Raw genomic sequence first — 15,035 nt, 5'->3', positions numbered from 1 at the left:
AATTAGTAGGGCACTGCTCATTAGTTCTCTTCCTCTTTGGGATGCCACAGCTGAACATTATGGCATCCAGATATGGCAGGGAGCTGAGAGTACAAGCTTGATTTGTTTGGACAATAAAAAAATGATAGTTGCATTTAGATAATTAAACAAAATAACAGCAAAGCTATTCTGTACTGTTGCAACCTGGCCTTTCCTGTCCCAGTGCTCCATTTTCTTGTTTCCTGATCTGCTGGAAAAAAAGAATGGAATTAGTGTCCTCAATAATTTCTTGGTTTTGCTTTGAAATATTAAACTTCTCTTCTTCTAATTCTGGTTTGGCCAAGTGGGTGCCAGCTGATGGGACAACATCCTGGCACTGATGATGTGCAGCAAATCAACATGTGCCAGTTTGGGCTCAATTCAACCAGAAACAGCACTTCCAGAATCTTAATGCTTACTTAATAACTTAACACAAAATAACAGCAGTAGCAACCAGGGTGGTAAAATAATGTTTTATTCCATGAATGAACAAACACTACCATGCCACATCCTAAAGTTCTTTCTACAAAAAGATTGTGGACAGAGCAGATTTTTACGTTTCTCAGTTCAAGTTCATTTCAGGCTCTCGAGCCTGTTCAGCGTAGCAAAATCTGGACACGCAGCATTCTCATGGTCTATTTGGCATTTTGCCAGATAAAGCAGATTTACACCGTAGTTCTTGTTCACACAATGTCGATGCACTGTAAATTAAAGGAGATAATCCCAACCAAACTAGGTAATTCCTGTGGTTTATCAATATATTTTTTTCATGATGGTCAAAGTACAACCAACATTCAAAGCTTAAAATAAAGGTAAGAAAAAAGACACACTAAAGAACACAATGGAAACATCATCATTGCTGTCAGGATGTGAGTTTGCCCACAGTACTATGTAAAAAGTAGGAACCGGCGTTGACATTCAAGCTGTTAAAAGAAGAAAAGAAATTACATTAATTGTTATATTTCCAAGCTAGTGCTTCTAAGGAGTCCTGACCAGCAAAGAAGTGTTACCGCATGCATGTCGAACACAAGACTAATATTGGATTGGGGATCTGACAAAGAGCTGACTTACATTCCTTTATATACAACAAAATGAAATATACAGTATTAATACTGGCTGTACATTTGGTCAGAATATTTTACAAGGAGCGACACTGTCAAAATTCCTATGGCGCAGTACATGGAAGTGGATGGAGCTTGGATTCCTTTCTGAAAGCTGAGTGTTTTCACTAGGAGTTTTAAAAGTTGCTTTCCACCGCTCAAATGAACAATTAGACCTTTTAAAACAAAAAATCCTCCTTTTTTTTTCCTTTTATGGTTGTCAAAACTAGTGTGAACAGAAGAGACAATTAAATGTGTTTGGAATATGCTAATCATTGACCTGGAATAAAACTAAGCCACAGACAGCATGTGCAATAAATCTCTGCACGTTGTCTCTGTTTAAATGGCTTTATAAGATGATGTGTGAGGTCTCTGGTACAAATTCCTGTACCACAGCCTCACCTAGCTGTTCCCTAGCAGGTTGCCAACCATTTGTTCCAACTCTAAAGAAAGAGAAAGAATAATCATGACTGTCGCATATTTTTCTACATTGCAAAAAAAAAATCTCAATATAAGCTGATTTAGCTTATTTATGTGCATATTTTTCAAGGCTGCCAAAGAAAATACTCAATCTTGCTGGCAAGAGCTATTTTGGGAACTCAAGAGTGAGTTTTTCTTTGCTTGATTCCAATAGACTTTTAAATGTCTGGGTAGTTCAAGTCCCATTGCCTCATTAGACCCCTGAGGTCTAAAGTGAGTTGGTTAATTAATTTAATTTTTTTCCCCATCCAGAACAAGCTGAGAAGCTAATAAGGTAAGCATGAGACCCAATGAACAACAGAAGTAAAAGCCATACAGAATTAACAAATAATTACAGGGAGGTAAAGATCAGTGTAGCTTGAGTGATATTTTGCACAACTGGGTTTGTGCATCCTGTAGCAATGACAAACCTCCTGAAGATGGAAAAGAGCAGGCAAGTGCATGAATCTGTATCCTTCAAAATAATTGTGCTATAATCTTCTCCATGTATTAGATTAGATTTTTTGTTCTGACACAGTGTGATGCTAACTATAGCAACCTTAATGTGGATGATGGATTTCACTGCTACTGTTTGACTGCTTGACTGCAAAGAGACATCAAATCTTCCAGTCCTCAGCGTGGTTTCTTGGGGTGTTCCTTCAAGTTCAACGTCTTACCATTTTCATTCTAGAAGTCATTTTGTGGCAAACAAAAAAAAAAAAAAAAAAAAAAGAAGAAAAAAAGAAAAAAAAACCCAACCAAAGAAAAAGATGTTGGTTGTGATGGATTTATTTCAGACAGCAGTTTCTGCTGAGTTCACCATGCTTAATGTTCTTCCATTTAGGAAGGAGTTGCTGTCAAGTAAAGCAGAGGAGCTGCTTTCAGTTTCTTTTGTTTTGTTTTGTTTTTTTTTAATACATGCTAACAACATTTCTTTCTTCAGGAAAATGATCCAGTTGCATATTGTCAGAGAGATCTGCCTTGTGCTTAGCACGGACAAGTAGGGTTAATCATCCTCCTCCTCCTCTTTCAGTGGGGCCAGTGGGAGTTTGTCTGGAACCTGGAAACACTCCACAAAGAAGTTGACAATGGACTGGTACAAGTGCTGCTCAAATGCTGCATTGCTGAAGTAATGGCTTTGATCAGGGTAGATCTGCAAAGAAACAGGTAAAACCACACCTTTTAGAGCTGAAATTCTCAGGACTGACCACCCACACCTGCAGCTGGAGCTGCAAACCCACTGCATCTCCTCAGCACCACAGGGCTTCCCATGGATGCTCCTGAGCCCAGGGTAATTTGGGCACCACAGTGCTCTGAGTGCAGACTGGCATCTTCCTTCACAAGGAACCTTTTTGGGATGCAGGATTTTCCATTTAATTATGTTCTGAACAAGTTCAGTCTAAGAAGAACCAGCCTACACTTTCCTTGTGAAAATCAAAAAAATTGCAGTTTTGGAGAGAAATGGCACTAGGTTATGCTGACTAAAATGAGGGTTCTAAAGCAAAAACGCCATTAAGTATAAAAATTAATAAATATTGCTGAAGAAGTAATTAAATTGCAAAAGAAAATTGTGAAGCCAGAAATTAAATAATTTCAACTCAACTTTTCATTGAAATGGAGCAGGTAACTTAAAGAAATGCAAGATGGGTTGTCGAGGCAGGGATGCTAGGGTGGGTTCATGTTGAAAGATTTAATGGCTTAGACATGGACCATTCAGGGGAAGAGAGATATAATTTGGTGGAAAGTGGTGCTGTGCCATTCCCAGTGGGATGTCAGATTGAGGTGACATACATCTTTGTTACTTTTCTGGTTGATTTATTTAAAACCCGGTTTCCCTAAAATTCATCCTGAATTTGTTCTGTTGCTCCCAAAGAAAGTCAACATGCAGAAATTCCGTAGGGAAATGCCTCTCACAAGCTAATTTACTGTAATTCAATAATTGTTCTACAACTGTCCAGACCAAAACACTGCTGTCACATAAGCGTGGGACTAATAGAAACATGTGATGTGCTAGGGCTACTTTTACTGCCAGGCTGAGTTAGCAAGTGGTTTTTCAGACCTTGCTTCATAACAGCAGCTTGAGTTCAAATAGGGAAATAACTGTTCAAATAGAAAAAAAGAAACATATACTGTACCTGCAAGCTGTAATTAGCCTTTGCCCTAATTAGGTGTGTGATAAGGTCTGTAGTATGCTGAAAATGGATTTTTTCTGTAAAAACAGATTGCAATCATTAAAGAGACAAATTTAATTAACAAAAATCAAAGCTATCACAAATATATAATGAGCTCAAATGATGGGCTAACTTACCATCAGCAGTAGCATGAATGATCAAAAATGTCTGGTCCTTTAGTAATGAGACTCTGTGTGATAATTTGCTGATCTGTGAAGGTAAAGGTTGCAATAAGTTTAAAAAAATTGTTAAAATTAGCAATTTATATGGAGGCAATAGGAGTGCTTATTTCCATTTAATACTTTATCACCAGAATAACAAGCAGACACCAGCACAGCACATTCTCACAGCACATACTTTGATAAATCTAGAGGTAAAATAGATCCCCACCCTGTGCTGGCAGGGCAGTGTCAGCAGCAGGAACACGTCAGAGACCCTCCTCTGTTCTGATAATGTTCAATAAAAGCCTGAACTGTAGAATACATGGAAAATACCAAAGTGAATCAAAAACTCTGATGAAAAGTGTGCCCAGGTGCCTATGCCTAAGAACACTTCATGGGTCTGGAGGGACTTTGGTGTGTTTTGAAAGCCAACCTCAATGAGTTCTGGCAGCTTGGGGGATGATCTGATATGAAATTCAAGTGTCCTCTGTTGAGAAGATCTTAGTCCTCAGCTGTCTTTCAGATGCACAAGGGAATATAAATACAAACTGTTTCTAAAAGAACAAAAAGTGTTTGCACTAATGTAGAGATTGTGACTGCAAATTCTGAGAGACAATGAGCTCAGAGTTTAGGTAGCCAGGACAAATCTTCCCTTGTGAGGACACAGGGTGGAATCTGCTTTCTCTGTGAGAACAGTGCCAGACCTTTGCTACCTTCATGTCTTCTGGCTGGAAACAAGGCTTGGAAGCTGAACTAGATTTTCTCTATAACCAATTTTGTTTGTGTGACTATTATTTATCAGGCTTTGCCTCCAAGTAATTTCAGCACAGGATCCAATTGATCCCATCATGTGTATTAAACAATGTCTTTATTAACTGGTGCTGTGTTTCCTTTTCCATGTCCTGCTCAGTTCTGGCACAGAGTTCTGCCTATCTGAAATATAACAAAGTTTGAGAAAGTCAAGCTGAGTTTCACTTGAATTTGTTTACCTCAGAGAGAATCAAAGTGGCAAGATCATTGGCAAGAACTTTCCAGGAGGTCATGACATTGTGTCCTCTTGGGCACATTTGAGTCACTCAGCTCCTTCAATCTCTAAAACTGTATTTACCCAATTTAGAGAGGCAGACACGAGGGCTAATCAATAAAAACTTTATCCATGATTACTATTAAGACAAGAAAAGCAGTAAGCAGGCTGAAGGACACCTTCAGAGCTTCAATAGTGAGTCCCTCTTGCATAACCTTGCTTCCTCCCCAAAGGAGAGCATATGGAGGGGGAGTTCAGACCCAGTTCACATTTTATCAGGGAAATGCAGTGTCCAGGCAGTTACCTCGTATGCTCTGTTATCAACCCCGTGCAAGCCCAAGTATCTTTCAGAAAAGGCTGAAGCTTGAAGAGAAAAAATGAAAATATCACTTTCAGTCATGAATACACTGGTGCTTCTGAGTCAACTATAGCAAAAAACACCTTATTTTCTGACATAGCCTTAATTATAGAGGATGCATTTCTAAGAGTTTTTGAAAATGCACTAAGGATATGTGTGATACCACAGTCTGTCATTGTCACCATGGACTTCTGGTCTCAAAATAAGTCACAGAAAAACCTTTTTTCTTTTCTTTGTTAATGTAATTGAGATTGAAGAGCTCTATCACATTGTGTCCCTTTCTCCTTTCACACAGGGCCTTCTCCATCAGCAGAAGTTCCCTTTGGTCTCAGGGATAACTGTACAGCTCCTGAAGTCTGGCTGAACACCACTGACTTCCCTGGCAGCCCCCTGATTTTCACTGGCACTAAGTGCAAAGGGAACTGCTATCCCTGAGAGAAAGGACCACCATGTGCAGGGCAGGGCTGTGGTCAGAGGCAGGATGGGCCAGGCAGACTGGAGCTCAGCTTGCATGGATGGGTGCTTCAGGCAGGAAGGAAACATGTTCAAGGCAGAGGGGGTGGTTGGTGGCAAAGGCTGGAGGGGTTTAAAGACAATTCTCCTTTATTTAAAAGGAGTACTAAAGTGATTTGATTGCTCTAACTACCATGGCTGCTCCCACTGGTGCAGCTAAATTGCTTTAGTGGGGAAAAAAGGGTTTATGGTTACTCCTAAAAAGACACAGAATATAAACTAAACAGGATCTTGGGAAGGAAAGATGGCAAGTGGGAAAAGATAGGGAAGAAGCATCACTTGGGGTCAGCAGGGGGGGTCTGTTGGCTGAGGAATGGGATTTACCATATAGTCTGAAGTCTGTCACTGGGGAAAGAGCAGCTCCGCAGGTGAACACCTGGTTGTCTTCACCAGCTGGAAGCATGTAAGTGCTGAGGTAACCACCATAATCCTGAAACAGAAACAGGACAGGGGTGTCAGTGACCCTGCTGGGAGGCACTGCTGCTTTCGGGTACAGAAACAGGGCAGCTGAGACCTTGCAGCAAATGCTTGGCCATTACAGAGCCTGTAGCACCTTGCCCTGGAGAAACACAAACCAAGGGACAACTCCCAGGTGACGTGGCTGGCACCCTCCTGAAGGCAGGAGGGTGGTGTGCCCAAGAGCTGGCTTTTTTCATCTCACTTTATGGATGTAGCTCTAACCAGATCTGTTACCTCTCCAAAATGTTTACCTCAGACCTTCTCTACTTAAAATGAGCACCACAATTTCAGCGTCTGCTGCCAGCCTGTTAACAATTCCCTGCAGAGATGCTGCTCTATGTGCAGCTCTCCTCTCCCACTCCAAGCCCTTGTCTCTCAAGTAAACAATTTCTACTCACAGTCCCACTCTCATCTCAAACTATGTGTACTTTACAGCGGCTGTTTCCCAGCCAGGCACACACGGCAAATCAGCCTCAGAAATCCACAGGGTTGTTGAACACATGAGTTAGATGTACCCACGTTCCCACAGGCTTTAGGAGACAAGGTGAAAATGCAATGAACGTTTGCAATGGGAAAAAATAATGAACTATCTGATGATGTTTTCTGAGCAACAGTCACATTTTGTGCTTGGAAGTTAATTTAAAAGAAGTCATTGATGACTACATTGGTGAAATGAAAGCCTCCACCTTTAACAGCACTGAGCAAGGTGCAGTCAATCCCAGAAACAAATAATAATAAAAAGTCACCCTGATATATTCAATAAATCAGGGTTTGACTCAGCTGTTTAGCCATATCAGCCAGCTGGGACAGCACAGAGGAGCAATGTCACAACATTACCTTCCCAAACACACCGACTCTCGTTTTATCAATGAAATGCTCTTGCAGCATTGTCCTAGAACATGAAAGAGGAAAAGCAATGGGTTAAAAATATTTTTCCCTTCAAGAGCAAAACCAGTGTAATTTTAATCAGCTTTAAATTAAACTGGCCCCAGGAAAATATCATAGAATGGTTTGAGTTGAAAGGGACCTTAAAGCTCATCCAGTTCTAATTTCTCTGCCCTGGTCAAGGACACCTTCCACTACTCCAGGTTACTCCAAGCCCCATCCAACCTGGCCTTGGACGCTTCCAGGGCTGGGGCACACACAGCTTCTCTGAGCAGGCTGTGCCAGGTCTTACACCCTCTCAGTTAAGAATTTCTTCTCAATGTCTAATCTAAACCTGCCCCTTTTCAGTTTAAAGCCCTTTCCCCTTGACACAGACAATCTAAATCATGCCAAGCTGCTTTCACATGGATCTCTGATTTAATCTTACAACCTCATGTGCTGAATTTGACCAAGCAATGGCAACAAATATCCTGCACTACCTCTGGAAGTCATAATAAGCTATTGCACAGCTATTGCAATACTCTGATAGTGGTTTTAACGTGATTATGTGCAGAATAAATCTAACAATATGACGAGACTTGACATTTAGGGTTTTGCCCTGGTTATTCTGTTAAAAAAGTTTAAGGATTTAAAGACGGATTTTTTCCAACTACCAGGCAAGCAAAAGATTAATGTAGGAACAGATATTCAAACATGCTTGTTTGTAGCTGTATGACTGTACAGAGCTAAAAATAAATAGGCTTTGAGCATGTGATACAGATAAGTGTGCTCTAATTTAGCTCTGTTTAAGGCTTGTTTTTCTCCCTCTGCTCTGGTTGGCATGAGCTCCCTCTCACACGCAGTTGTGATTGTACAACGTCGTCCCTTCCTCCCATCTCCTCGCTCTACCCTACACACCATTAAAGCGACCAGGACTAATGACTCTTGGGTAATTATTGTAATGAATGAATTCCTTCAATAACAGTGCCATTCACCGGACAGCTTCCAGCTGATCCTTCTCTTCCAGCAGGCCCAGCCTCCTCTTGACCTCGTGCAGCAGCTTGGCGCCCTGGAAGCCGCTGCCGCGGCCGTCGAACTTGAGCACGATGGCGTTGTGGGAGCTGACCATGACGCTCTCCCACGTCACCTCGAACCTCTCCGTGACGATCTGGCTGCCAGGTGTGCCATCTCTGGAACAGAAACGGGCATCAAGGACAGGCAATGGCACCAAACGCCCTCCCCAGGGCCGTGGGATTGCTGTGGGATGGGCACCCAAAGCCCCATCGGGCAGGGCAAGGGAACACAGGTTTCTGCAAGGATGGCGTGCAGGAGGATGATTGTGTGGGGTGGGTTTTGTGGCTGGGTGGAAGCTGCGGGTTGGATTTTCCTCCCTCTGAGGTTTGAACCACACCAGCAAGCACATCTCTAACTGGTCAGGACTCCTCCTGTGAGTAACCAGGTGTCAGTTGAGTTTTCCCTTTTTATGCCTGCTCTAATGCAGATCTGTTTTCTACATTCCCCAAAGTTCTTTTTTAATTTCTGCTGATGTGGTTCTGTCATCACTTCCTCACAAGTACAGAGGGAAAGGACTCTTCTGAAGTTATAAAAAGCAGCTTAATAATGCCCAGTTTGGCTCAAAATTGAGAAAGGGAAAGGAGTGGGCAAGACCTCCTCTTCATCCTTCTGCTTAGGATCTGATCCTGTACAGGGGAACCATCTTGAGAAACACAGACCCTACTTCAGCCAGGCAGCTCAGAGAAAACAAAGGATGATGATGATGATGACTTTAAGCAATAATTTTAGTCTGGGATTGCTGTAGAGCCACTGGCAATTTTATCCACTTGTTTTTTTTTGTCATTTTTGGGGTTCTCAGAGACATCTGGCTCTTCACTGCAGGACTTCAATGCACATGTGACTCGAGTCATTTGCATTTATCCAAGTGAGACCCTGGCCCACCCAGCTCCAGGGGCAGCCTAATCAAGTGCTGGGTGCTTGATGAGAGCCAATCTTCCTTCAGCACTTTGGTAATGAAGCATGTTTCCTCTGCAGTAATTCCATGATGTAACAACCCGCTCCCTGCAGTGGCTTTGTCCTTCATGGAGAGCTGTGCAGGGCGGCACAGGCATTCACCAGGCATTCATCCCCCCTGCATGAGGCTTTTCTCTCATGGGGTGTTCCCTGGCAGGCAGCAAGTGATGCACTGGGATGCAGCCAGGGCCAAACGGGTTCTTCCAAGGTCAGTGAATTCCCTCCTGCAGTTTCTTTCCAAATTGCCAAAAACCCCACTCGCTAATGTGTATTATTGTTACTAAATGTTGCATAAAGAAATACTCATCTGCTCTGCCTGCCAGGAGGAAAACCTACCTATTTAATGTAAATGCTAACTTTGTGGAGATATTCAAAGGTTTCCAGCTCTCTCTTTACTGTCACTTCAGCGAACACCAGCACTTAAAAGAGAATGATTTCTGCATGAGGGCACCTAAAATTTAAGCTCTAGTAAGGCTGACTGAATTCCACTCTAAAATTTCCTGTTAATCACAAGGTGGGTGCCCTAAGCACAGGGACAGGAAGCTAAAATACCTCTTGCATTCCTCCTCCTCCCATTTATGCCCCACAAGTGATTGAAGTGTGCATGAAACACCTTCCCAAAATCCCAAATTTACCCTGCAGGATTTCATCAGGGTGCCCTCCTGAGAGCTGAAAACCTTGGCTCAAACATGGGAAGGAAGGGATGTACACCCGGCCTCTCCCAGCTGGGAAGTGAGATGGGGTAGGAACCAATGTGCTGGACTCTGGCATTCCTTGTACAAAACATATATTAAAGGTTTCTGACCGTGGCCAAGCTGCCCTGATAATATGAACTAAAAGGACAAGAGAACTTACACAACCAAAAGCAAGGGGTAGTGAGCGGTGTCTGCAAAGGTTGCTGGCTTTAAGATCTGCATTGGCAACCCTAAGCAAAAAATAAGAACAATTAACAACATATCTTTGGTATGGGAATGCTGACATGATTCCAGAAGATTTTTCTGGTCTTCTGGCCACAGAGAAGTAGAAGCAAAATGGCTTTTCTACAGAGGCTGTGGTAAATATCACCTTAGAAACACAGATGTTGCCAAAGACCCACATTGTGATAGCTGAGGTGACAAGAAATTTAAATGGGGAGTGCAGCGCAAGCTGCTCAGTCATGCATCACTTTTACAGCGTTCAATTAACATCTGTCAATAGCTACAATTTTCCTTTTTTGGCAGCTGGATGAGTGACGCAGACAGAAATCAATATTTCAGGGCAGCAGAGAAGGAGCGAAATTGGCAATGAAAATGGTAATTTAAAACCCAATTAAGTATGGTGGCTGGGGGAGAAATAGAATTATTTTGCTATAATGGTGTGAGGACCGAGGGAGAAACAACTATTTTAATCCTAACTTCCAAAGGGTTAAATTTTGTTGCAAATGGGATGCAAAGGTGCTGAAGCCCAAGTTCTACTGGTACAGAACCAACCTGAAAGAGGGGTGTGATCACTAAAGCTTCTAACTGAATGTCATTTCTGTGGCTTTGTTTCAGCAGCCAAAACTGCCTCCATAAAAACACTCTCTGCATCAACGACAGCACATTTGTTTTTGAAGTGTTAACTACAATCTAGATTAGCAAAGGCTCAGCAATTAAATCGGTATTAGGAGCATTTTCAGTAGATTAATACACAGATTAGCAGCACGGTTTAAGAGGTTTGCTTTGCAATCGTTGCCTGACACTCTGCCTAATTAGTTATTCCATCTGAATGCTAATAGCTGCAAATTGGATCAATGGCCCAGGGACAGCCAAAAAGGCCATGGCTTGACTTTAAATATTACAAAGTGCTACGTGCAGTGTTCCCAAGGCTCAGCCCAAAGCTTTGGAAACACAGGGATGGCACAGCAGAGTGGCCAGTTTGTATTTATATATACACACAAGTATATTTTTGGTTATGTTTGGGGAAGAATTGCAATGAGGCCTGTATTTAAAAAATTTAGTACCAAGCTGAGTTATCCCTAATAAACTGCAAGTCTCACATGAGCTGGCTCATGGGGGAAATATGGGTTCTTTATCCATCCTTTCCTGTCCATAAAACTTGGAAGTGCACATCTGTTCCTGTTATTTTATTCACTGGTTTATATTCCTCATGCCTATGTGGCAAACAGAACATTTTAGGGCCATTGTTATCCTTTCCAAATGACAACCATCTCTCAGCCTTTGTTTCACATTTTATAACACCTGGAAATGGCTGCAATCAGTAACCTGCCCCCAGCACAGCTCGCTGCTTCAGTTCACTGCCTGTGGCCTGAGAAACACACTCCTTCCTGGCATGGGAAACATTCTGGGCCACACTTTGAACCCAGGGTCTTTGGGGTTTTGTTCTAGAGTTGCCACCATACATGCAGGCTGGGATTTTGGGGAGCCTTTGTGCATCTCTAAGTACCTGGATTTTCCCAATATGGGGAAGGTGTCTGCTCACAACCACAGGAGAGGTTTCTTTAGATTGCTTCAGGTACAACTACAGAGACAGGCTTACACTTTGGCTGTTGGTCACCAGGCTTTTCTCATATATATATATATGTGTGTGTGTGTATATATAAATATATATATATATCTGTATATATATATATCTGTATATATATATGTGTGTGTGTGTGTGTGTGGGGAATGATTATGCAAGTGGTAGAAACAACACACCAGCTGCAGGTGCAAACTGCTCTGAGAGTCTGCTTTCTTTACTTCAGGTGAAATCTCCTTTGTCTTTCCTCATAAAGTGTGTGGGTTATTTATTTATTTTTTTTTAACCCTCCCAAATCATGGCTTTTTCGAAGAATCCTGAGTGCCTCCAAAGGGCAGTCATTCAAGAGCCATCTTCTTTCACTGCAGCTCAGATTGTGCACTGAGAGGCAGCCACAGCTGTAGGCAGCAAGCACACACATTATCCCACTCCAAACCCATTTCAAATGACACACACACACCCAGGGCAAAAGCTTCCAACAATGGGGCACCTCACTGTGTCATTTCCTAGAGTGGCTTTTTCTTCACAGAGAAAGTTTTAAGAGGAAAAAAAAAAAATCCAACCCTATCATTTTGCCTTTCTTCAGCTGAATTCTCATCAAATTCTGCCTCTGTAATAACCTCCTTATGTAGCACATTCCAGGAGAGTGCTTTGTAAACTGTGTGAGTTTATTGAGAGTCAAAGTCATTTTTCCTCCTGCCAGTCTAGTCAGGATGGCTGTATCATTTCACAGCTACAGCAGTGAAAGAGAAAAATAAGTGAGAAGAAAGGTGCTACTTACTGTAATCATCTATCTTGATTTCCATGTATTCTACCTTAGGCATTTGCCTGTCATTTACAGCCAGCTGCACATTTTCATTTACCTCCAGCTCAAAAATTTCTGAAAGAAGAAGGACAAGATCACAAAACTTTTGTGAAAATGCATTTTAACATTTTATAGTCACCTTGATATATACAAAACAAGTTTCCTTACAAATGGATTTCCTTCTAGTCCTCACAGAAGTCTAATTCACTTAAATGTTTGAAACCCCTTCCAAGTTCTGCATTGGCAAAAAGATATAGTCCTGAAATCAGTGACATTCAGCTGATTTGCAGGAGGTGGGAAGGTGACCTGCTGTGTTGGGACACTACCATGGGCCCCAGCCAGACATCCACCCAGCATGCCAAGAGACATCTCAAATGAAAAGGACCTCAAGGCTGTGCCCAAATTATAGATAATAAATAGGAAGGGGAGGAGACTATGGAGGGCTTCAGCCAAAGTTGTACTGCTGTGCAAGATAAAATCCATGGGAAGGAAAGCCATGGGCACAGGAGAGTGGACAAAGCCCACATAAACCTGCAAGGTCAGGTTTTGCAGCAGTCTTGACTTTTGGAGTGTTTCAAAAATTTTTCATTTTGCTTGTGTGTCTGACCCAAGGACTCTCTGGGTTACAAATAGAGAATTCCTTCCTCCTTCCTAGGATTTAACCTGTATCCTCTCATCCTGGCCATGTGTTCTACCTGCTGAACCTCTTCTAGAAAAAGCAGCCCCCTCCAGCACCAGAAAGAATAAATCCTTCCCAGCTGGCAGGGAAAGGGCCCCTCTTTAGGGGACACCTCAGGCTGAGTGTCTTACATGGTGGGAAATGTCTCAATGTGTGGACAAAGCTCCTGAGCCCCGTGGAGGGGGTGTTCAAGGGCTGGGGTGAGGGAATCCTGGTGTAGGGAGTGCTTATTCCCCTGACATCAGTCTGGATGTGAACCAGGGGGATTCAGGGCATTATCTCTGCCACCTTGAACCCAAGAAGAGTAGGAGATTTCACATCCATTGTGTGTGTCACTGACTGTAACTTCCCTTTTGAGACTCACTGATAATATTATATGTAACCCCTACTCCTCAAATAACACTTGTGGTACCTGATCATACCTGATCATCTCACTGCCCTTCCCTGCTGGGCAGGCAAACAAAACCTTGCCCTTCCCAGTTAATATATTTCAGAGATCTTTCAGCAGTAGTATATTGGTTCAGTGACTATTCGCCCTGCTTCTGCAAAGCCTGGCTCTTTATCAAAGCCACAGCCCCCACAAAAGTGGCAAAGCAACAGCCTATTATGTTTAGTTAAATATTAAGATTCTCATTTAATTATGGCACACACAAGTAGCTTTATCAGCAGAATGGGGCTGGCCACGTAGGGGAATTTAGTCAAGCCCTTTTATTTGTTCATATAATTGCATTCACAGAAAGCCAGGAAGACTGGAGGAAATAAAAAGATTGGCATATCTCCTAAAGGACTTTCCTTTTTGCTTTAGGACCACAGGGAGCTTGAGTCTGTGGAGTACAAATGGTCATTGCTTAATTAAATGTAAGCATTCTCTAATATTCAGTGCAACTCACTATTATCAGATTATTGCAGAATACAGAGGCAGACTCCCTTTTATAGAGTAATGTGCTCATATTAAATAAGCAAATTCAGTAACACGCAACTGTCAGTTGCCCTTTACTCAAAAGCAAAAGAATGAGGGGGGAAAAAAGAAAAGAACCAGGAGGAATGGTAATTGTAAGCAGAATATCATGAATTTCAGTGGAGGATGTGTTCTGCCCATGAGCAGATTGAGTTCTCCGTGTCATAGATGCTACCCATATGCATATGTCAAAGTAAAACTAGTCCTGGTGTGGTTTGTTTTAGTTTCTAAGCCTTTCATTTACTGTTTCTATTTTATATTGTCTGCCATCGTATTCACCTAAAAGTATTTTATAAAACTGTCCAGGAGGGCATAGCACCACTCATGAGGGCACTATCCCATGCTGGTACAGCCACTCAGACACCTCCATGTCTACGGTAAAATTCAGGTGTTTTATTTAAAGTGGTGGAGAAAGAAAGTGACTTTGGAGCTGCAGATCAGGGTGAAGAAACTGTCCTGACCGAAGGGCCTTGTTGGCATCAGCTGGGCTGATCTGGGGTTATCCTTGGGGGGGACACTACCAACCTCTGGCTCTGCTAGGAAGAAGAAGGATCTGACACTTCTTGTGCCAAAAGCCTTTCCTGTGACACTCACTACCTCCAGTGGGAAAGAAAGCAGGTCAGTATTTCACAGTAAATCTTTAGTACGAGTGCCAAATTTCTTGGTTTGCTTGTTCTCTTTTTCTTTTCTTTTGAGACAAGAGCAGTGAGTTGCTGTAAATGCAGATAAGTAAAACTTATACTTGATAAACTGATATTGACTGTGTATAAAGCAGGTAGAAATAAAATAAAGATGTTGCTTTATTTTTGGTCACATCAGGGCCTGAAGTTCCTAACTGCAGTTAAGGCTGGGCTAAATTCTTTGTCAAAATGAAAGATGATGTTTTCCCATCAAAATGATGGAAGCAGATAAATCTTGGTTTCACGAGAGACTCAGTGC

General features: G+C 42.2%; 1 protein-coding gene across 6 annotated transcripts in view; it reads right to left on the bottom strand.

The window, feature by feature from the left end:
* Positions 1-475: 475 nt before the first annotated feature.
* The window catches only part of DPP6 (dipeptidyl peptidase like 6), a 542,989-nt gene continuing 528,429 nt past the window's right edge, over positions 476-15,035 (bottom strand). For 5 of the 6 annotated variants that reach the window (XM_038127465.1, XM_038127466.1, XM_038127467.1 and 2 more), the window contains exons 18-26: positions 12,436-12,534; positions 10,011-10,080; positions 8,123-8,317; positions 7,101-7,155; positions 6,129-6,234; positions 5,238-5,296; positions 3,886-3,958; positions 3,713-3,786; positions 2,584-2,730 (exon numbers count right to left, since the gene is read on the bottom strand). In XM_038127465.1, coding sequence (XP_037983393.1) covers positions 2,584-2,730; positions 3,713-3,786; positions 3,886-3,958; positions 5,238-5,296; positions 6,129-6,234; positions 7,101-7,155; positions 8,123-8,317; positions 10,011-10,080; positions 12,436-12,534 — 878 coding nt within the window. Of the gene's footprint in view, positions 2,731-3,712; positions 3,787-3,885; positions 3,959-5,237; positions 5,297-6,128; positions 6,235-7,100; positions 7,156-8,122; positions 8,318-10,010; positions 10,081-12,435; positions 12,535-15,035 lie in introns of all 6 variants that reach the window. The other variant, XM_038127462.1, reaches the window with a different exon arrangement.

The sequence above is a fragment of the Motacilla alba genome, chromosome 2 (assembly GCF_015832195.1).
Source record: "Motacilla alba alba isolate MOTALB_02 chromosome 2, Motacilla_alba_V1.0_pri, whole genome shotgun sequence".
In the NCBI taxonomy this organism is placed as follows: domain Eukaryota; kingdom Metazoa; phylum Chordata; class Aves; order Passeriformes; family Motacillidae; genus Motacilla; species Motacilla alba.
This window is presented reverse-complemented; position numbering and strand designations above follow the sequence as displayed.